We start from the raw sequence: 22686 nt of genomic DNA, 5'->3' as shown, positions 1-22686 counted from the left end.
TCTAGCTCAGGGGTAGGCAACCTATGGCACGCGTGCCGAAGATGGCACGCAAGCTGATTTTCAGTGGCACTCACACTGCCTGGGTCCTAGCCACTAGTCTGGGGGGCTCTGCATTTTAATTTAATTTTAGATGGAGCTTCTTAAACATTTTAAAATCCTTATTTACTTTACATACAATAGTTTAGTTATATATTATAGACTTATAGAAAGAGGACCTTCTAAAAACGTTAAAATGTATTACTGGCACGCATAACCTTAAATTAGAGTGAATAAATGAAGACTCGGTACACCACTTCTGAAAGGTTGCCAAACCCTGTTCTAGCTTAATAGGGGGCTGTGAGGGAAAACAAGCAAGGAAGCAACACAGGCTCCTGACAAGCAACCTCCAAACCAACCTTGAGGGGCAGTTACAAGCTGGTGGGAGAAAACATTGTCTCCAGCCAAAATGCAAACCTTGTTTTGCCAGGGTGGGAACCCGGAGATCAAAAGAACAGTTAAAAAGCCCTTTCTGGGGGGGGTCTGTTTGCAGGGGGACAGGTTGACACAGAAAGAGGCTCTGCAGAAGACTCTGAAAGATTTGGGTCTTTCCCCAGATCCAGGAAATGGTAAGTCTTAGGGAAAGGCAGATGTGCATATAGGCTGGTTCATTGTTTTTTAAGATGGTTTTTCTCTGAAACGCTGTTCTAAATAAACACTACTTTGCTTTAAGAACGCTGTTTGGTTCACTGGTTGCCACTGCTATTACTCTTGTAGGGAACAGGTATGCAGGGAACTGAGCCTCTGTCACACCTGCTGAGGTAATTGCAGTTAGCACCTGTAACTACAGCCCAAGGCCTGGTCTGAGAGTGAGAGAATCATGTGATTCCACCCAAAGAGACAGATGATGGCTTAAGACCTGAGAGAAGGGGATGCACTCGAAGTGACTAGGAGGGGTCAAAGGTATGGTTAGCCGGGTAACTGTGACAGTGACTTCTGGGTTATTCTATATTGTGCACAACCCAGACACCTGGTGTACTACTTGGTTTTTCAGGTCCTCACCTATTTTTAAAAAAAATTATTTTAAAGAACACTGGGAAGAAGTTCAGGTCCCAAGCGTGACCTCTTTAAAACTATTGTTTGATCCCAGATACATTGCCAAGCTAGCATGAAATTAGAAAAACATTGACAGGATATTACATATAAAATGGTGTTTTATGTTCTCCTGGCTATTTTTTTAACAAACACTGTTTCCAGAGTTGTGCTGACATTGCGAAGGTTACTGGTACACGATGATGATGAATATATTGGGGTTTTGTTTTTGTTTTTTTAAAGTTAAATTTGAAATTTTGGCCTGTCTCCCCAAACCCACCTGGTAGATGTCTTGAAGAGATTGCTAGGGAGCTGTGCCCTGCAGTGTGCAGGATGTATGATAATCTGTGTGTAGCTCTTTGCCCTGATCCTTTCCACTCTGATTCTGCTGCATGCAGGACATTCCAGAGCCTTTCCTTAGAGGGCTAATTCCTGCAGTCAGAAGCTCAGCAAATGGAAAAAACCAATTGATCAGGTTATAGCTTCCTGCAGGAGGCACTCTCAGGAAAGAAAGGCTACAGGAGGCTCCCATCTTGGAATATCCTGAGGAAGAACGCCTTTGTGTGGTTTGACAGTGCTTTTTTTTCAGAGGTATAAGAGGGATTTCTTATTCACTGTGATTCAACTTTTAACTAGAATTAAACCTAAAGTAACAGTATTTCGTAAGAAAATTACACTTTATTTTCTGCTTCCACATTTAGTTTTTGAGTACTGTTATTTCTGTGTTTGTTTTAAACGAAGGAATTACTTTTGTGCGGAAGGTAGAAGAACATAATTACAGTTCATTTGAGGGTCACATGACCCCAAATAGTTTGCTGACAGCATAACAAAGGGCATGTGCAACAATTATAGTAGAATCAAAACGGACTACATTAGGACTTCAAAAATCCATTGGTTTCAGAGTAATAGCTGAAGGGTGAGAGAGGTTTCCAACATACAACTTACAAGCATGTTTTTCTCTCAGTCTTAGTGCACCAGCTTGCACTGCTGATGACATCACATGAACGCTGCTGGAGCATGAAATTGGCCTGTCAGAACTTTTCAGTGTATTGCACAGTTTTTCAAAATTTAATTTTCTGACCTTGCACTGAATGATGTAAAGGTAAAACAGACCTAGGATACTAGAAAACAGCACTTACTTTTACTCCTGAGGCCACCTGTGTGCTTTAGCAGACAATAAATTAAATTCTAAATATACTGCTTCTCATTGTTGGGCCAACCACCATACTAATCTAAAACTGATGGATTTAAACAACAAACATGACAAACAGGGTAGGTGAATCTGACTTTAGTTCTCTGTGGATGACCAGTTTGGAAGTCTGTTTCATGCCTAAATTAGTGGAATTTGGCCTATACCCCAAGTACCCTTTGAAACTGGCTTGATATCTTAGGAATCCCATAGAACTTCTATGGACCAGCAGTGAAGAGATTAATTTGGCCTGGCTAAACCTGCTCATTGGGGTTTTCAGCATATAACTTGAAACATGGTGAATTATTTTCTAATCTTTATTCCCAATATAACCAAGAACTTGACATTGCTCCTTAAAATAAAAATGAACTTTTCTGGTGACCAACAACATGGAAATATTTGGAAGGTTTAGACTAGCCCAAGGATTGGCAACCTTTCAGAAGTGGTGTGCCGAGTCTTCATTTATTCACTCTAATTTAAGGTTTCGTGTGCCAGTAATACATTTTAACATTTTTAGAAGGTCTCTTTCTAGAAGTCTACATACAACAATAGTTTAGTTATATATTATAAAGTAAAAAAGGTTTTTAAAATGGTTAAGAAGCTTCATTTACAATTAAATTAAAATGCAGAGCCCCCCTGGACCAGTGGCCAGGACCCGGGCAGTCTGAGTGCCACTGAAAATCAGCTCGCATGCCGCCTTTGGCACGCGTGCCATAGGTTGCCTACCCCTGGACTAACTGATTGTTCCCATATACGACAGGGTACTATCTTGTCAACAGATGTCTTGGATGCAAACATGGATACAGAAACCAAGTGACCTACTCTGAAAGTATGTAGAAAAAGTATATCATCTGAGCGTAAGGTTTCCATACATCCAGGCATATGGTTCAAGGACAACTGCTACTGTATTTTGGAATAATTTATTTACAGTGGCTAGAATATCACTTTTCTGGCATGCTGCTTGGAGAGCCTCCTGAATGCAATCAGTACCATGCTCAGATACCACGGTGATAGATGCAGTATAAGGACCTAGGTGGGTAGTATTGTATATGTTAAGTGCATTTTTGCTCACATAGAAAGTGATGATAAAAACGATAGTGTTCACTTATCTGATATTGTAAAACCAAAACTGTTTGGGAGTGGATGGCTTTTTTTTAATCTTCATTAAATAATGTGATTGTGCAAACAGAACAGTGAACTAATTGTATATATGAGAGTTACCTGCACAAACTGCACTGCTATACTAATTTTAGTTTTTAAAGGAGATTCATTGCAGGTAATAAGTAACCCATGTTGGGTACAAAGATTTCCAAAGTTGCTTTTTCTCTCTTTATTTTGAAAGCTGATTTGCATCGGTAACTATGACAGGGAAATTCTTCTATTCTGAAAGTACGTCAGGTATAATTAACTGACTGATCTTCTCCAACTCCTGCTGAATACAAATTACTTCCATCTGGAAAGTGCATAAAGAGGGTATTCACTGTCTGACATGGCCACCATTCTTGAAGTTTGTGCCAGAAGTCTCCTTCAATGGATTGTTTTTCATGATATTATTCCACTGCCAGCACATTCGATCACCCGCAATTTTCTCTAGCAAATCTAAACTAGAAATGGTGCCAGACCAAAAGGTGTTGGACGTGAATAAACATGTTGCAATAGTAGCTATGCAAAGTTAAAATTAACATTTGTCATGGCAGGTATGTTCCTTTGTGACTTCTGTACAAATAAATCTCTCGTGTGTTCTCTTGAGCTCTTAAATTGTTTGCTAAATTTTGAGTTTAGACCTAGAAAGAATTATGTAAATTACAAATAAACAACATGGCTGGATTAAAGTCATGCCTTCCCTGGTGAGGCTAAACTACCCCAAAAAATTCATATACCAGTCAACAGTTAAAGTCCATTCATGAATACATTTTGAGATGTTAATTTGGTTTTTCTCTAGCAGTAATGTTCATTACAAATTCATACCACTTGTAGCATAGTGAGTGGCCTGTTCAGAAGTTGTCTTGTACCGAGCAAGCACAGTAACTAAACTGAAATATTTGTAGGTAACATGAAGACTTTGGAAGGTATGACTGAATAAAATACAAGCTTGATAAATTGGAGAAACTGGCTGATATCATTGAAATAAGATTAGGAGTACTTGTGGCACCTTAGAGACTAACAAATTTATTAGAGCATAAGCTTTCATGGGCTACAACCCACTTAGCCCACAAAAGCTTATGCTCTAATAAATTTGTTAGTCTCTAAGGTGCCACAAGTACTCCTGTTCTTTTTGTGGATACAGACTAACACGGCTGCTACTCTGAAACCTGAAATAAGATTGAATACAAAGACACATAGAGGTTAATCTCTGAGGAATAATCAAATTCACAAATATGGCATAGAAAAATGATAGGTAGATGATAAAAATAGCTTTAGAGACAGCTCTCCCATTTTATAAAACCATTGTATAAACTTCCGGGATGTAAATATTATCTCAGTGTTACAGGTGGGGAAATGGAGCTATGAATTGAATTACCCAGTGCTGCATGCACAGACTCAGAAAAATCCCCATTCCTCAGCTCTAATTTCAGTCCATGAAACCACACCAGTAATAACAGAAGGATCTGTAGAGCCCTGCGAATCTGCTTTATAGCTGTGGACCATGTTTGCGGATTGGATGCAGATACAGATTTTGTATCCGTGCAGGGCTCTAAGGGGCTGAAGGCAAAAAATAATGGAAACAGTGTCAGCAATGGTACATTGTTACAAAAAAAAATAATTTAAATTAGGGTGTACTTAAAAAGTAATATGTAAAACAAGCCAAGTAACTATTACACTGTATCCAGCTCTGGGTGAGGTTGCAGCAGACAACTGCGTTTAGCTGTGAGAACTATATTTAAAAAAAAAAAAAAAAAAAAAAAAAAGGGTGAGGGAAGGACAAATTATATTTTTCAGTGTTAACTAGGCTCCTACTGTGTGCAATTCTGGTCTCCCATGTTTTAGAATGGATTCTCAAACTGGGGGGTTGGGACCCCTCAGGCTGTTGCAAGGTTATTACATGGGGGGGTGGGGGTCGCGAGCTGTCAGCTTCCACTCCAAACCCTGCTTTGCATCCAGCATTTATAATGGTGTTAAATATATAAACAAGTGTTTTGAATTTATAAGGGGGGTTGCACTCAGAGGCTTGCTATGTGAAAGGGGTCACCAGTACAAAAGGGGTAGGGAAGGACTACTAGGATGATCAGAGGAATGGAAAAGTAACCTTATGAGAGGAGACTCGAGCTCGGCTTGTTTAACCTAACCAAAAGAAGGCTGAGGAGAGATATGATTGTTCTCTATAAATACATCAGAGGGATAAATACTAGGGAGGGGGAGGAGTTATTTAAGTTAAGCACCAGTGTTGACACAAGAACAAATGGATATAAACTGGCCATCAAAAAGTTTAGATGAAGGTTTCTAACCAATAGAGGAGTAAAGTTCTGGAACAGCCTAACTGACTTCAAGACTGAGCCTGATAAGTTTATGGAAGGTATGATCTGATGAGACTGCCTACAGGGACATGTGGCCCATCTGTGACTGCTAGTAGCAAATATCTCCAATGGTTGGTGATCAGACACATTTTTTCTCTCCAATTGCTGTGTTTTACCCATAAAAATCACACAAAGTTTTGGACATGGTCAGCATTTTTATATAAGGCCATATGGATTCTAAATTGACCAACTACCTCAAATTGTAGTTGATGTTAAAACTTTATTTTCAGAAGAATACTTTTTACCAGTTTTTAAATACAGCAATTGAGCATACATTAATTATTGTAGTGGGTGATATTACTTTGGTCTTCTTGCACATTTTAGTTACTATTCATTTCTGTTTGGAGAGTCTTCCTCCCATTGGAATCAATGGGAGATTACCTGCTATTTTGGTGCGTCCATTTGAGGATAATTATCAGAACCTTGCAAATTCAGTATTACCGGTACTTTGGGGAAGTGGGTTGTATTTATATGGTTTATGTTGTATTTTTTTAAACTTTGGAAGCGTTCTACGCACACTCTACTTTAGAAAATGTTGACACATTAAAAGTAATAAAAAAAATCAAAATCACAAAAAATTTGAATTTATTAAATGATTTTATTATTTTAAGAAATACACTATGCAGTGTAGTTTCAACTGATACTGATGACAGAATTTGTATTTCACACAATGATCATCTAGTCATGCAATAAAATATTTGTTACAGAACATTCCCACTTAAATGATTGATTAATCATTTTTTCCTAGTTAAGGCATGGCACAGATCCTTTAACACTGATACACACGCTACATTCTCATCTTTCTACACACTTAACAGCACACTGCAATTACACATTCCAAGAACACTAGGCTTGAATTCCTGGCCTATTGAAGTCAAACGGAGTTTTGCCATTTACTTCAGTGGGTCAAGATTTCCTCCTGAATCTCTATCTATGAAGTTATAGCACATAGTCATTGTAATCCTTCAAACATATCACTCTCTTAAAGACTAAGGTTTGTAAATTCAAATATTCAGTGAAGAAAAGAAAATGTCAATAACCGTCAAAACATTTCATATATCAAGTCTTGCACTTATCTTGGTTAACTGTGTAAATTCTTAACCATCAACAACCCATCTAGAGATTCTGAGATCATTTGTTGCCCCCCTCCCAATCCGCCTTTGGATTTAGACAGTCTGGAGGAAAAAAAGGTTACGTGATGTGAATGGTACTGAGAAACACAGAAGAGTAAAGTCTTCATATGGTTGACTAAAGCTAGTACACAACATCGCATGTTTCAAAAAATATGTATTGCAAGCACAGCTCTGCTTTCCTCCTTGTTTTAAACTTTAAATATCTTTCCCACACTCGGGGCAAAGGATGTCATCCCTTTCTGTGAGGAAGCCGCGGCCCACTAATGAAAGAGAACACTTCTTACAGTTAAAGCAGTCATTATGCCACTGCCGTTCTTCAAAGGAGATATACTTGGTTCCTCCGAGTCCTATTTAAAAACCAAAAGTAATAAGGAAAAACAATGGAGTACCAGTCATCAGGTGGCTTAGTGTAAGAATGCTATTTGGGGACTCCTACTGATATCGGATATAAGGCAATGAAAGACACTTTTTGTGAGAGAGAATTCCATTCCTGCTTTGTTTTAGTCTAATTTTGCCATCCTTACACGTGGTAAGTAGTATCCTAGGGCTTATCTACAATTAAAACACTACAGCTGCACTTCTGTAGAGCTTCAGTGTAGACACTTCCTTTGTCAACGGGAGGGGTTCTCCCACTGGCGTAGATAATCCACCTCCCAGAGAGGCAGTAGCTAGATGAATGGAAGAATTCTTCTATCGACCTAGTGCTGTCTACATGGGGATTTAGGTCAGCTTAACTATGTCACTCAAAGGTGTGGATTTTTCACATCCCAGAATGGCATTGTTGGTTTGATGTAATTTTCTAGCATAGAGCAGCCTTTAATCTTCATGCTACTCAGTGTGAATAGGAACTGGACCTTAAGTGATGGACTTGAGCCTTAACTGATGGATTTGACAGAGAAATGGACTATAATGTACACCAGGGAGTCAGAACAGAGAGGAAAGATATGGGTTAAAGAAATAAGATAACATGGTTATTCAGTACAGGGATACATATGTCTTGAAAGATTAGGGTTTTTAAAAAAAATGTTTTAATGTGAACTTGCTCAATTGTGAAGGTAACGTTGCAGAACTGGGATTGAGTGACCTGAGTAGAGCGAAGGCAATGGTTTGATAGTTTTGAGGAGGGAGTGTCAAGAAAGTGGAAGCATGGGAAGAAAGTGCAAAAATATTTGAGAGAAAGAGGTGAAGGGGCCATTGAGGATGGCCTCATTGGTGAAGCAGAAGTTTGGAGGAAGGTGAAAGGGGACAAGGGCTCAGATTTCAATATGAGTTATGTGTTGCATGACCTTGAAAGCAAGAACAAACTGTTTGAACCTATTGCCGAGGGCGCAGTACAGTCCCAGTCAGTGAAGAGACTGAAAGGATGTGTGCAACGTGGTTGAATTGACAAGTGAGAGATGATTTTGGCAAGAGTATTTTGGACAGTTGGGAGGGAAGTAGAGTGACCAGACAGCAAGTGTGAAAAAGCGGGACGGGGTGGGGGGTAATAGGAGCCTATATAAGAAAAAGACCCAAAAATCGGGACATCTGGTCACTCTAGAGGGAAGTGAAGTTAGTATCAAAAAGCTCAAAGGGGGAGATTGCAGCATAAAGATAGACAGAAAATGTTGAATTTCCATGATGGCAAAGAAGTGCTAAGTGTGCCATCCAAAGTGGACTATTGCTAATGGCAGGAGAGGTGTAAGCAGACAGGCAATGAGTTGTGGCTCAGAACCTCAGTCTTGGACTGTATAACTCACATGTCTAAAGCATTGATCACCTCACTTGGAGGGTTATCTTTTTATGCTTAGTCATACAGCACTATATAATTGTTCTCTTTAATATTTTTATATTGAAGGGCAGTGCCTCAAAGCCTTGTGATTTCTAAGCACCTATCTTGAAAATCCAGGAAAACCCCATTGCAGTCGAATATGAGACATAATTAAATGTACTTTCTATTGGGAGGGAAACTATTGTTGATGAATACAGTAGTGTCTCAGAAATAAAAGTAGGTTGAATACCATATGGGGTATGTATGTGGTACGGTATGCATAGCAGTTTTAGGATATGTCTACATGTTCCCTGGAAATCAAATGAAAAGGAGAAAAATTCAAAGTAAGGACTCATTCCAATTTTTCCAAGACTCCAAAGATTGCACAAATAAAAGTGCTCAAATTCAGGATATGATATGACTGGGATATTTGTTGGGTCTCTTAAATTAACCTGACCACTACATTTCTAACAAATATTTTTAAAATTCATTGCTTCTACATTTCTGAAGATCATGGTAGTAAGACACCTACCACTGATGGGGTTGGTGCATCCAGCACACTTTTTGGCATAGAGATTGCAGAAGCAGCTCAGGCAATACGCAAACTCATCCCGGGAGGTAAAGCGCTGTCCAGACAACTGCTTCTTGCATCCAGTACAAACAAAGCACTCCTTGTGCCAGGGCTGCTCCCGGTAAGTTACTCCTCCTGTAGTGATAGCCTGTGTGTTTTTTTTTTTTTTCCAAGAATAAAAGAGGTTTTGTGAGGTCACCTTCTCACTGAGGAGGACTTCTTTTTAAAACCAGGAATAACATTTACGATTACTGGCAGGAACTGACCTTGAGAGGGAAGCCTTGGTTTGGGATAAGTGATTATCATGCCCAATTATGCAAAGTCTCATCTTTAAACAACTCATTTGCTCCCTTTTCATCTTGTAATCTTGCTCAAAATTGTCCTCTTTGTATATAAAACCCTTACACCATCCTGGTTCATTACCATGTTTTCCTCTACTCCTTTCCTTGTGCTCACCTCAGCACTGGCCTCCTTTCCATGCTCTCACATAATCCCATCCCTGGTGGTGAAATAATTTATCTCTGCAGCTTCTGCTGTCTGAAACAGACTCCTTTTATTTTTCCTCCTCATCAACAGACCATTTAATTTCAAATCTCTGCTGAAACTGTATCTCTTCTCCTTTGCTTGCATCTCTTTGACCCAGTCCCGGACATCCATCACATAACGAGTCATTCAAACCATCCCACTGAAGTCAGTGATAATAAATTATGTTAGCAATGAATCAGCCACAAGACTTTGGGTTGCAGGATCAAGTCATTCATTTATTTCTTCCTCTGGTATTTTTTAATTCTAATTCACTAAGAATGGTGGTGTATGAATTGTAGGAAATATGTTGTGCAAATAATTGACCTGATCCTGCAAACGCCTGTGACCTATAACTGAGTAATGACTTCAGAAACGTTGATTTCAGAAAATATATGCTATAAACATGGCAACTCTTTCTTTTCTCCTCTTGATCTTTATGGTTGGAATTTCCAAAAGGACTCAGCATTAGCCTAACTCAGCTCCTGTTTAATATTATTGATTTCAGTGGGAGCTGGGTTGGATCACTGCTGAATGCTTTAATTTGAAAATTTCACGCTGCATGCCTTTCCCACACTCAGAGCTAAAGATGTCATCCCCTTGTAGGAAACATCTCATGGTAATAAGCATTGAGCTTGTTAATAAGGGTTTGCAGGATTGGACCCTAAAGTTGTACTGCATATCCTAAGGTCAGCTGATTTTATCATTGTTTTCATAACAATTTATCTCACACACAGAAAAACAAAAAACCCTCCACCAATTTAGTAGGTATGACAAATTTGTAAATTTGAGATACATAAATTAAGAATAATACCTTCTTACACTGGACACACTGCATGGCAAACTGCTTTTCATAGCAGGGTACGCAGAAGTTTTGATTATCTTTGGGGATGAAGCTCTTTGTTCCAATTGGTTGTTGACAACGATGGCAGATAAAGCAGGTCTCATGCCAACTGTTGCCCTTATACTCCATCTTGCGTGTACCTGTCATGAGATCAATGCACAAAATGAAGTCCTTCATGCTGACAGTTATAGCAGTTTTAACCATTGTAGTTTTGAATGGGTTCTACTGATGGCTAGAACCTGTGCAGTGATTAGTTAGCATAGCAAGGAGTTAGGTGCTGTTCATAGAGGAAGTTTCCAGAGTGTGTGAGTTATGGTAAGGAGAGAGGAGTAGCTACAGAAAGCCTCAGGCTTCCTTCAGATGGCACTGTGAGAATTCATTAGGAATTCTTGTGAAATCTGCAGTATTAGCCTTACCTTCGCTCTGTTCCACACCTTTTATTAAAGTCCTACAGTTATTTCTTCATTTAGTTTCTGCTTTGTGTTTGTGCCTCAGATACAAGCACAAGGACGAGTCTGATGGAAATGCCAGTTATGTTAGTCCCTGACCCTTTTACATAAGAACGGCCATACTGGGTCAGACCAAAGGTCCATCTAGCCCAGTATCCTGTCTTCCAACAGTGGCCAATGCCAGGTGCCCCAGAGGGAATGAACAGAACAGGTAATCATCAAGTGATCCATCCCTGCGCCCATTCCCAGCTTCTGGCAAACAGAGGCTAGGGACACCATCCCTGCTCATCCTGGTTAATAGCCATTGATGGACCTATCCTCCATGAATTTATCTAGTTCTTTTTTGAAGCCTGTTATAGTCTTGGCCTTCACAACATCCTCTTGCAAGGAGTTCCACAGGTTGACTGTGCGTTGTGTGAAGAAATACTTCCTTTTATTTGTTTTAATCTTGCTGCCTATTAATTTCATTTGGTGACCCCTAGTTCTTGTGTAATGAGAAGGAGTAAATAACACTTCCTTATTTACTTTCTCCACACCAGTCATGATTTTATAGACCTCAATCATATCCCTCCTTAGCCATCTCTTTTCCAAGCTGAAACGTCCCAGTCTTATTAATCGCTCCTCATACGGAAGCCGTTCTATACCCCTAATCATTTTTGTTGCCCTTTTCGGAACCTTTTCCAATTCCAATATATCTTTTTTGAACCACATCAACCACATCTGCAGGAGGTACAGGAGGGGCTCTGGGTTTGGGGAGGCTCAGGGCAGGGGCAGGGGTTGGGGAGCAGGAGGGGGTCAGGGCAGGGGCAGTGCACGGAGCCCCGTGGCCCCCCTGCCTAGAAGCCAGACCCACTGCTGGCTGCTTCCGGGACACTGCGTGTTATCGGAAAAGGTAGGCACTAGCCTGCCTTAGCTGGGCAGCACCGCCGACAGGACTTTTAACGTCCCGGTCAGCAGTGCTGACCAGAGTGACCCAGTGCCTTACATGCCGCGACCGACTTGAACTTTGAAAAACACTGGTGTAGAGCAGCCTGATTACCAAGTGTGATGATGGCTTTAGCTGCATACATTAGGCAGGGATGTGGTTGCGAAATGTTTGGTTAATTGATTTCCTGTCTGGGTTGTAAGCTTAAAATAAATGGAGCACACCAAACACTAGGAGATGACTAAATTAAAATAATGTTCATGAACACTCCTTCTCACAATTAAAAATGACACAATTAGCTATACTTCTCAACTAATAAAACACAAGTAATGTATCTATACCCCTGAAAAGGGGAAAGAGAGTGCAAATGTGGAACACTGAGCAATTTTGGCCATCTGCTTTTAAAACCATTTGCATGATTTCTATTTGTACATCCTATCTTATATCCCAAGCCCCTGCAATTTTTATGTCATGGCCTGTGAGGCACCCATGCCAATTTTTACATGGTTGACATGAAAGTGCCAATTCAGAAAGGATTCAGCTGGAATAACATCATATCACTGATCATTACCAGGCGTGTATATGGACTCCTGAATTTTAAGAGTAAAAACTGTTTTCATTATCTATTTCTAGTCCCAGCCCCAACCTCTGGCCTTTTAAGCCTTCAAATTGTTATGGAATGCTATGGCATTGTAAACTACAGAGCACGTTTCGATGGTCTGTTACCATATACCCAAGTTTTAGGCTGTTGAGAGGCAGCTGTTTCTTGGATAGCCAAGCTTGAAAGGGAAACGGTTCTATCTTTTCAGATTCAGTACTCAACAGCACTTTGGAGGTAGCCTGGCTGCTTTTTTCACATTTTGTTAAAAAGCTAAACTGGGAGCATTTAGCTCCCAATTTAGCTATTTAAGTAAAAAGTTAAACTTTAAAAGCACCCTGTTGCTCTTCAAATGGTAGCAGCCAGTCAAGATGGTGTACAAGAAAGAAAGACAAAACTAGACAGACAGGTGTATAAGAACTTTGGCTGTCCAGGCTGCATAAAACTTTCATATATAGTGTACAAATTGATTATGGCACGATGTGAATGCTTATCAAAAATTGAATTAAAAATAGAACTGAACTTACTTTTCCCCCTTTCTTTGTATTAATCCATCTCATTTGTATAATGGATGTATGGAGATCTATTATGTGAATTAGGTGATCTGGATAACTTAAAACATAGGTTATAACATCCCCAACTGGCCCATCAGATTATGAATTAGGATTATGAATTCAGTATTGTAAAGACGTTTGTTACAAGGGATGCTGGGGTTAGTTTTGATATTTGACCCAGCCTTTATTTTTTGGTCTCATCCAGTTTCCTGCCATTGCAGCAATCTTGGCATTTGGACACCTTCCTCTCTCCCGCTGTTTCCCAGTGGCACATAGTTTAATTTCCTGAGGACTGAAATGCTTTAGTATAACTAAAGTATTTGAGCTTAATATAGGGGCATCGGGATGAAATGAATAGCCTGTGATATACAGAAAATGGTTCCTTCTGGCCTTTAAACCATATAAAATGAAATGAAGTTGAGAGACTGTCAATGACTTCAGTGGGCTTTGGGGCAGGCCTTTAAAGTACAGACAAATGAAAGTGGTATATCCTAACCTGGCATGATAGTCTTCTTGCACTCATTGCATTTGGAAGAGTATTCATTGGAATAGCATTCAGTACAAAGTAGATGCTCCTCTTTTGCAGCAAAAGGTTTGTCCACCAATGAGTTCTTGCATTGGAAGCAGTGGAAACAGGTTTCATGCCAGTGCCGGTCCTTGTAGGACAGATCCTGTAGAAATCCAAAACCACAGAATAAACAGAATGAATAATTTGCACAATTGTAAATTGGGAGAATATCCAAGTGTAAGCAGAGTCAGAATAAGCTCTACCCTGAGATCTGGTGGTGAGCTGTGGAAAAGGACTTCAGGGGCTGATCTCATTTGCATGGGCACACCCACCCACCCACTGCTTGCCCAAATGGTCACTTTGTCTGCTATGGAATCCCCAGTCTCTTTGTTATTGGAGCAGGAGTAATAAAGTAGTGTTATCCTGGTTATTTGAATCAAGGACAGTAGAACTGTACTTGGCATTTTATGATGGAGGAACTCGCCCTCAACTAAGTAGCACTTACTAGGCAAGGGACATGGGTTCCAAAGCCCAGTGAATTGAGAGAGGCTGGGGACAGGTATGTGTACCTGGTAGTATGGGCTCTCTGGACCTCTTAATGGTGTAGTTAGGAGTCTTGTTAGGTGCTGCAGAGCTGAAATCACTGATTACTAGGTCTAAGCATTAGACCTACTTTGGGCTAGTGGTTCTGAGTGTGCTAGCACTGAGGCCCCCCTAATAAAAGCTGAAATCACTGAGAGCTGTGTTAAATAGGGGAAGGGCCTGAAGACAAGTTGGTGAGTGGCTAGCAGGATGGCTAGCAGAGAGGAGCGGCCAGCAGGATGGCTGGTGGAGCGATGCGGCTGGCGATTAAGACTACAGCAGAACCCCGCGGAGAGGTGTGGCAATCGGCCGTTGACCTGAGCAGCGGAGCACGTAAGGTGCCCCCATACCTCCCCCTCCTTCCACTCAGTCTGGGTAGTGAACTCTGCAGATGAACTTCTGAACTCTGGGGTTGCACTGACCAAGGACACAAACTGTGGGTGGGGTGACTGTTGGGTTGCTGGACTTAAGACCCTGAGGGGAAAAGGACACTGACAAGCTTACTTGGGGCTGGGTCTTTTGCTCATGGTTTGTGTTATGAATCCTGTTTGTCGTGTTTCCCCACATAATGCCGCGTTGTTTCCCTCCTTTATTAAAAGGTTTTTGCTACACTCAGACTCTGTGCTTGCACGAGGGGAAGTATTGCCTCCTAGAGGCGCCCGGGGGGGGGCAGTATGTAATTGTCCCAGGTCACTGGATGGGGGCTCGAGCCGGTTTTCCATTGTGTTATTGAAAAGGGACCCCTAGATACTGAACCTGGCCCTTGTTGTTGCTAACTCTGATGGGCAGAAGGGTTACACAAGGATATCCAAGTCTGAATCACATAGCCAGGTTTTGAGGCTTATTCATACAGCTCAGGAAAACAAATTGTCCTACTTGACGATGAACTGATTTGCTGTGGTTACTCAAAAAGGCAAAAGACAATTCTATCTCCTTTACAATAGGCTTTAAACAAAACCCCAAAAGCAATGTAACCTTTGCTTTTTGTAATACCACAGAGAAACAAGTAGTCTCATTTATGTATTTCTCCTAACAATTAAGTCATTAACAGAAATATAATAAATTTTTGACCTCCGTCTTGGCCATTGCTGTCTTCTAGGTCATTCCTCCTTAACATGGGTCTTGGCAGACATCTCTGTTCCACATTCATCTCTGGTATTAATTCCATTTGTTAATGGTTTTACACTAAGGATCGAACTGGCCATGTATCTCTCCATTTTTTAGGACTAGCTTTAGTTCAGTTTTACTTAGATGCTAAATATGGGTCAGAACTGTCACTACCACTTTGCTGCTACTTACATTGCTGCTTGGGCACCCCAAATAGATGCGATGTCACATCATTTCTGTAGGTGCCACTCTAGAACTGTCTGATACTAGGATTGGCATCACAGTTCCAAACAAGATTTCTTCCACTGAAATGTCAGTGCAGAAAATGATTTTAAAGGATTGTCCTTTTAGGAATGATTAAAAGCCCAAGTCCACTGTAACTCCCAAAGTCTTTGGTGTTTCAGACAAAACCCAGATCCAAACCATCCTGATTTTACAAAATAAATCTCAACTAAAAAGGTTTTGGGGAAAAAAGAAAAGAAAAAAGAAGACAGCAACCCATTGCATTTTTGCATAGGTTGAATAATCCGAATACTTGACTTACCCAAGGGCCTCTTAAATGTATAGGTTCTCAGAGTTTGCATTGATTCCTGTATCATGAAAAGGCGATTTTTAAAACACACTGGAAAAACTAACCTTTCACTTTCCATTTAAAAACTTACCTATAATTTGGACAAACTGCTTGCACTAAATTATATTGGTGAACAGATGAGAGAAGAATGAACCAAGGAATGTCAGCATTTTACTATCATCAGTGAGACAGATCATTAACAGTGGCACAGTGAGAAAATCTTGTTTGAATACCTGCCCTGCTCACCTCAACTCCCTCAAAATCTCTTTTCAAGTAGTAATTGAGTATGTTCTTGTTGTTCCTACTCTGAGGTCACACAAAGTGTAATACTCATAGAGGTTCCTATTTCACTGTTTTCAAAGAGTTATTCATACAACTTGCTCTGTTCACGTCAGACACAACCTTCTGAAAGAAACCAGTTTCTGATCCTTAAATATCAGATTTTCTAACATCAAAATGAAAAAAAAACACCCTATTTTGTTGACGAGATTGATATTTACATTTATTTCTTGAAAGGAAGTTGAACAACTTAATCACGATCTCCAAGGAATAATATTTGTCCTGGAAAAGTGCAACCTAGAGCCAACAGACAGCTTTCCAAAATGTGAAATTTCATTGGTGGAAAATGGAATGACTGCAGATCTATTTTCTTTATTGTTGTCTTTTGTGAAACTGGAGGCATTTTTAAACTTAGGAAACTGGAAAAAATAAGAATCCCCCCCCCCCCCTTTTTTTTTTTTTCTTTGTTCTTCAAAATATTTTTTACCTCCAAAGTTGGTAAAGTGGGTATCTGTTAACTGCTTATTTTTTTTTCTTTTTGCTTACATTTTTGGTGAGGATTATATAACTTGCACTTTTTAAAGTTGGAAATAATGAAGCCTGTTGTGACGGGTTGGATCACAGAAACCCCCTTGGGAGCTGCCACCTGACGTACCAAGACTACCCCTGCTTCTGTTTTCCCTGCCAGCTCAGGACTCCAGCACCCTGTCTTGCTGAGCCAGACACTCCCGTCTGCTCCAACACAGATCCAGGGTCTGAATAACTTGCCCCAAAGCTGCAAGTTTACCTGAAAACAGCTCACAGAAGTGTGCTTGTCTCTAGCACTCAGATGCCCAACTCCCAATGGGGTCTAAACCCAAATAAACCCGTTTTACCCTGTATAAAGCTTATACAGGGTAAACTCATAAATTGTTCGCCCTCTATAACACTGATAGAGAGATATGCACAGCTGTTTGCTCCCCCAGGTATTAATACATACTCTGAGTTAATTACTAAGTAGAAAGTGATTTTATTAAATACAGATAGTAGGATTAAAGTGGTTCCACGTAGTAACAGACAGAACAAAGTAAGTCACCAAGCAAAATAAAATAAAATGCGCAAATCTATGTCTAATCAAACTGAACACAGATAATCTCACCCTCAGAGATGCTTCAGTAAGTTTTTTCTCAGACTGGACACCTTCCAGGCCTGGGCACAATTCTTTCCCCTGGTACAGCTCTTGTTCCAGCTCAGGTGATAGCTAGGGGATTCTTCATGATGGCTCCTCTCCCCCTCTGTTCTCTTCCACCACTTTATATATCTTTTGCATAAGGCGGGAACCCTTTGTCCCTCTGGGTTTCCACCCCCCTCCCCCACTGGAAAAGCACCCAGGTTAAAGATGGATTCCAGGTCAGGTGACATGATCACATGTCACTGCAAGACTTCATTACCCACTTGCCAGCACACACATATACAGGGAAGACTAACAGGTAAACAGAGCCATCTGCAGACAATGGTCCTGGTTTATGGGAGTCATCAAGATTCCAAACCACTATTAATGGCCCACACTTTGCATAATTACAATAGGCCCTCAGAGTTATATTTCATATTTCTAGTTTTAGATACAAGAGTGGCACATCTATACAAATAGGATGATCACACTCAGTAGATGAGTGTGTAATGATACCTTACAAGAGACCTTTTGCATGAAGCATATTCCAGTTACATTATATTCACTTCTTATTATGTTTTTATAAAACCATATAGACTGCACAACGTCACACCTATGCCTTTCCCTTTTCTTTAACAATGAAATGTTTTTTGTCCAGAAACCTCTAGAGTCATCAAAGCTAACCAAAGCTAGGTTAAATCTTGAAGTGTAATGTAGACATATTGGCTTAGCGAAATTGCTGAGCTGTGGTTGAGCTGCATGTGCAATGGTGACTTGAAGCCAAATTATGTCCTACCGCTGGACCAGTCTCCAGTGCAAGCTAGAGCAGCCTCAGACCTCCTCTAATTTGCATTGGCTGCTCACAACTGCGAGGAGTTGTTCCAGCAGCAGCAGGGATCATGACTATAAAGACACTCGATCCATCCTCACTACATGTATGAGGTCAGGAGGGAGTGACATAAAGCCATTATCATGGTAGTATGACATCCAAGGATACCCCAGCATTAGAAGGCATCCTCAAGAGACTCGTTAAGCTGGCTTCATAGCGGCTTTGTGCAACCAGAGTGGAGCAAAGCAGCCCGGGTGCAGATAAGGATCTGGCCCAATGTATCCATTGACCCTGATTTTTAAACCAGTATTATGGGTGCAACTTTCGAGGCTGTTTTTGAAAATGTATGTTTTAGCTTGTGCCAACTGATGTACAGGGGAGAGATTCTGTTATCCTATTGATATGGGAAGCAAGCACAGGTGAGAAATGTAGAAGGGTTACCTTGGATGGATCATGGGTCTCTGACCAAAGTAAGGAAGTTGAAACTGTGTGTGTGTGTGTGTACACATGCACATTTGTTTATGGTATGAATGTTCTATAGCCTACGCAAAGAAAGAGCGCTCTAGACAAATCTCAGGGATATGTGTTACTGGTTAAAGCGGGGGGGGGGGGGGGGGAATTGCATGCTTCTGCAGAGCTTAAAAAAAGCCTGTAGCAGAATCTACAGGAAAAATATTTAGCACTTAAGTAAGTTACTTTTCTTCTGAGCTCAAAAAATAATTTTCCTCCCCTAGCTAGTTTCATTTGATGATTAAAACCCCCCTAATTTAATAAACTTGTATGAATTAGAAACAGGATCGGGGGGTGCTTCTCAGCCTGATCGTTCTACAAAGGTCAATCCTGTATTATATAATATTGTTCTCAAAGCAAACTTCTCCAAATCAAACCTTCTTAAGTGAGGGTGAGATTGTATTTTTTCCATAATTCTTCCATAATTTACACATTCAGGATACGATATATTTTTCCTCTTCTGTGATATAACTGTAGGTGAATAACTTTTTTTTTTAAACTGAACAGAACCATAAGATTAGAGTTACCAAGTTTTATAAGCATAAATCCCTTATTGCCCTGAAACAGTATTGTTTTTTAGTTAGGCTTTACTACTCAAGCCATTGTGTTTTCCACTGAACTTGGTCTCCTCAGAGACCACAATAGGAAGAAGGAGATTAGAGAGGTTATGAACAGGAAAGTAACCAAATATATTTGTGTTCATGAATTAGTGAAAACATCAGCATTTTTACTAGAAACAATGTTCTCCTTAGAATCTAAGACAGGAAGAGTAGGATACAATTTCAAAGTGTGTAAATTTTTGGTGTGCAGGTCCTGTGACTGATTGATGCACTGCGAAAACCAGTGCTTAGAAAATGTACAGGTGAAGGTCCTTGGTGTCTCTTCCTCCTCACAACACAACACAGGATATCAGACAAGTCAGATTTTCAGTGCCAAAGCAAAATAAGAATTGCAGCTCAGCAAAGGATTGAGATTTAATTAAAGTGTTGTTAAGATAACCTTCCTGTTCCATATATTACTGGTGGCTCCATTTTCTGTTTGCAGTGCATATTTAAGATTGACCCTTTTGATTATTTTTTGGCCCATATGCTGCCACAGTAGCCTTCTACAACAATCCTCTTTTAATTTTTTTCTCAAATTTTGCAAACAGATTTTTTCATTCCTTTATATGTCGCCTTATGGTCTGCATTAGAAAGGTGAGTTGTTGTGGGTATTTTCTGTATTGGTGATGTTCTCTGTGCCAAAGAAAACTGCAAAGAAACTATTTTTTAAAAAATTACAAAGAATGCTGAAATCAACTCAAAAGTCAAATTTAAGCCGTTAAGCAAATGTGAACATCTGAGTTTTTGAAAATGGCAGAGCAATTTCCAGAAAGAATGTTCAGTGTTTCAAGCAAGCAAGAGTGGGAAACAATAGCTGTAGCACAAGTTCACCAGTGACTTGGGCTTTGAAATGTAAACCTATTTTTTTTTTTTAATACAAATTCATTCTTTCTTAAGAGACAATCTTAGGAAGCTGTTGGCATAGAAATAATGTGCAATGGCTGTGAAAGCAACACGGGGATATTTTTTTAATGTCTACCAGTGCCTCCTGCCATTCAATACACAACATTTTTAATCTGCCTGTCAGAGTTTTATAAATATTAGCTAGAAATGTTTACAGTTAACATGATGGCCTCAGGCCAGATATATTATTAACATAACATGTTGTCATTTAGTTATCTGTGTTTCTGTGAAAACCAACATTTTAAATAAAGTACCAGTCTGTATAATTTGTGAATTATATTCACAGTCATCCATGAAAGTACTATAAAGAGATTGCAAGATTAAAAAAAAAAACCCTTTAGATTTAAGTCAAAAAAAGGGTTTTTTTTCAGCGTAGGGCCATGTCTACACTACCCACTTATGTCAGCAAAACGTATGTCGCTCAGGGGTGTGAAAAAACACACCCCTGAGTGACATAAATTTCACCAGCATACGTGGTAGTGTGCACAGCGCTCTGTCGGCAGGAGAGTTTCTCCTGCTGACACAGCTACCACCACTCAGTAGAGGTGGTTTTATTACGTTGACGGAAGAGCTCTCTCCCATCCGCATAGAGTGGCTACACAAGTGATTTTGCAGCGGCACAGCTGCATTGGTACAGCTGTAAACTCGCTGGTGTGGACATGGCCTAGATGTCTTAAAGAGAAGGTTTAGTGGATTGTGTTCTGCATTGCTGTGTTGGAGACCCGGAGCCTGCCTCTCCTGTCGTCTCACTTGCACCTATTTTACACCGCTTTGACTCCATAGACGTTACTCCTGACTTACACTGGTGTAATTCAAAGGAGGATCAGGCCCCTATTACCTTGAACGTTGGGTGCTCATTTACACCTGTGCACAGTGGATATGAAGTGTTACGAAAGCAAATACGTCAACCGTACTTGTGGTCATATTTTACACCCACTTTCCACAGTTGAAGAAGACCCCTCAAGGTAAAAAGCAGTGGAGAATGAGGCACCCAAATCCTTGGATAGTAGGAATCTGAGGAAGCAGTGAACTGAGCCACTTGGCCATTGATAACAGAAAAGTGCCATGCAGGACTGAATTATCCCATCACTGGGCCCTTGGCAAGCATACACTTCTGGGCCACCACCTTCTAATATGACCCCCTGCAGCAGGTCACAACATCACTCACTCAAATTTAGCCCAGCTGCCACTCCATAATTTGAGTGAGTGGCACTGTGACCTAGTGCACAAAATCCCACTCATATTTGGCCCACCTGCCCTTTCATTAGCCAAATTGCTCCTGCTCACCCCTTCCCCAAATTTGGGCTCTAAACACATGCCTAATTTGTCTATACGTTAATCCGGCTCTGTGCATGAGGCAAAAATGAACGCTTTGCCAGCTGCGGAGGGACGACTCGGTTTAGAAGCCTGCCAGTGGCTATGACAAAGGGCCTACAGGGAGTATCAGAAGTCCATAAACAAATGGAGATCCTCAGGGCTCCATCAGTGACATTGAGGACTGGAAAAAAAATATAGGTCTTGCTTCTACTCTCACTTACACCAGTGTAACTTCAGTGAAGTTACTCTTCATTTAAACTGGCATAAGTGTGAGGAGAATCAGGCCCATAGGGTGGTTTCTTAAATGTATCAAATTCTAGTTTGAAATTTTTCAGCTGTATAGAAGCTATACATGAACAAGAAAATAAATACAGATCCTTCATTGGCCTTCGGTTTTTATTTTACATGCGGTAGATAAAATGATTAAAATCAGCTTCATTCTAAACTCACATTACAATGCTTGTCAATATTGTTATTTTTTTGGGGGGGGGAGGTTGGGGAGAGGGTTGTTTTAAGATCTGTGAGATAGATCCATCTTGCAGTAAAAAGAACACTACAATAGTAGATATGATTTATCTGTTTTGTTATTCTTTCCAATAACTTTTAACAAATCTTCACTGAGAAACTCTCATTTTCATTTGCAATACTTCAGTTACATTCTTCACAAAGACAGTTTTGTGTCTTTTCTTTACACTTAGAACCCCCCCAATCATCTGAAATATTAAAATATTACTACCTACCTTTATCAGCCATTAAAGAGTGTCTAGTTAAAAACACAGAAGATAAGTATATTGGATAACACCCACACTCTCTAAATCCATAAATCTGAGTTGAAAAGTTCAGCCTGAATAATTCCTGAATACTTGGTCTGAGATTTGTTGAACTCAGTCCAAGTTTTGGGATTCTTGAATGTCAACACATGGAAATATCTTCTCAGGGTATTAGAAAGAGACGTTAGAACAAAAGTGCATTCTAGAGAAGGGCAGAAATATGATTTCAGTTTATCAGGTCAGTCAGACTCTCTCCCTTCCCTGTTCTGTGTGTTTATGAGCTATAGGAAAGTTGGCACCGAATTTACCATTTCACAGATTATTGCCTGTTTCCTGCCATGGGTAGCAAAACCTTCTCACCTATGTAAAGTCTCCTAAAGGGGTCCTTCCAGCGACTTTTCAGTTGGGCTGGGTGTGACACAGAGGCCCACTGAGGGTTC

At 40.2% G+C, this 22686-nt stretch overlaps 1 protein-coding gene across 3 annotated transcripts in view; it reads right to left on the bottom strand.

The window, feature by feature from the left end:
• Window positions 1-6432: 6432 nt before the first annotated feature.
• Window positions 6433-22686, bottom strand: part of FHL2 (four and a half LIM domains 2) — a 52730-nt gene continuing 36476 nt past the window's right edge. For all 3 annotated transcript variants that reach the window (XM_024204449.3, XM_024204459.2, XM_026647800.1), the window contains 4 exons: window positions 13615-13789; window positions 10563-10732; window positions 9188-9374; window positions 6433-7252 (listed from right to left, as the gene is read on the bottom strand). In XM_024204449.3, coding sequence (XP_024060217.1) covers window positions 7101-7252; window positions 9188-9374; window positions 10563-10732; window positions 13615-13789 — 684 coding nt within the window. In that variant the 3' untranslated portion in view covers window positions 6433-7100. The remainder of the gene's footprint in view (window positions 7253-9187; window positions 9375-10562; window positions 10733-13614; window positions 13790-22686) is intronic.

Source organism: Terrapene carolina, unplaced genomic scaffold (assembly GCF_002925995.2).
Source record: "Terrapene carolina triunguis isolate 2854851 unplaced genomic scaffold, T_m_triunguis-2.0 Scaffold21, whole genome shotgun sequence".
Classification (NCBI taxonomy): domain Eukaryota; kingdom Metazoa; phylum Chordata; order Testudines; family Emydidae; genus Terrapene; species Terrapene triunguis.
The sequence above is the reverse complement of the archived record's forward strand: the minus strand, read 5'-3'. Positions and strand labels throughout refer to the sequence as shown.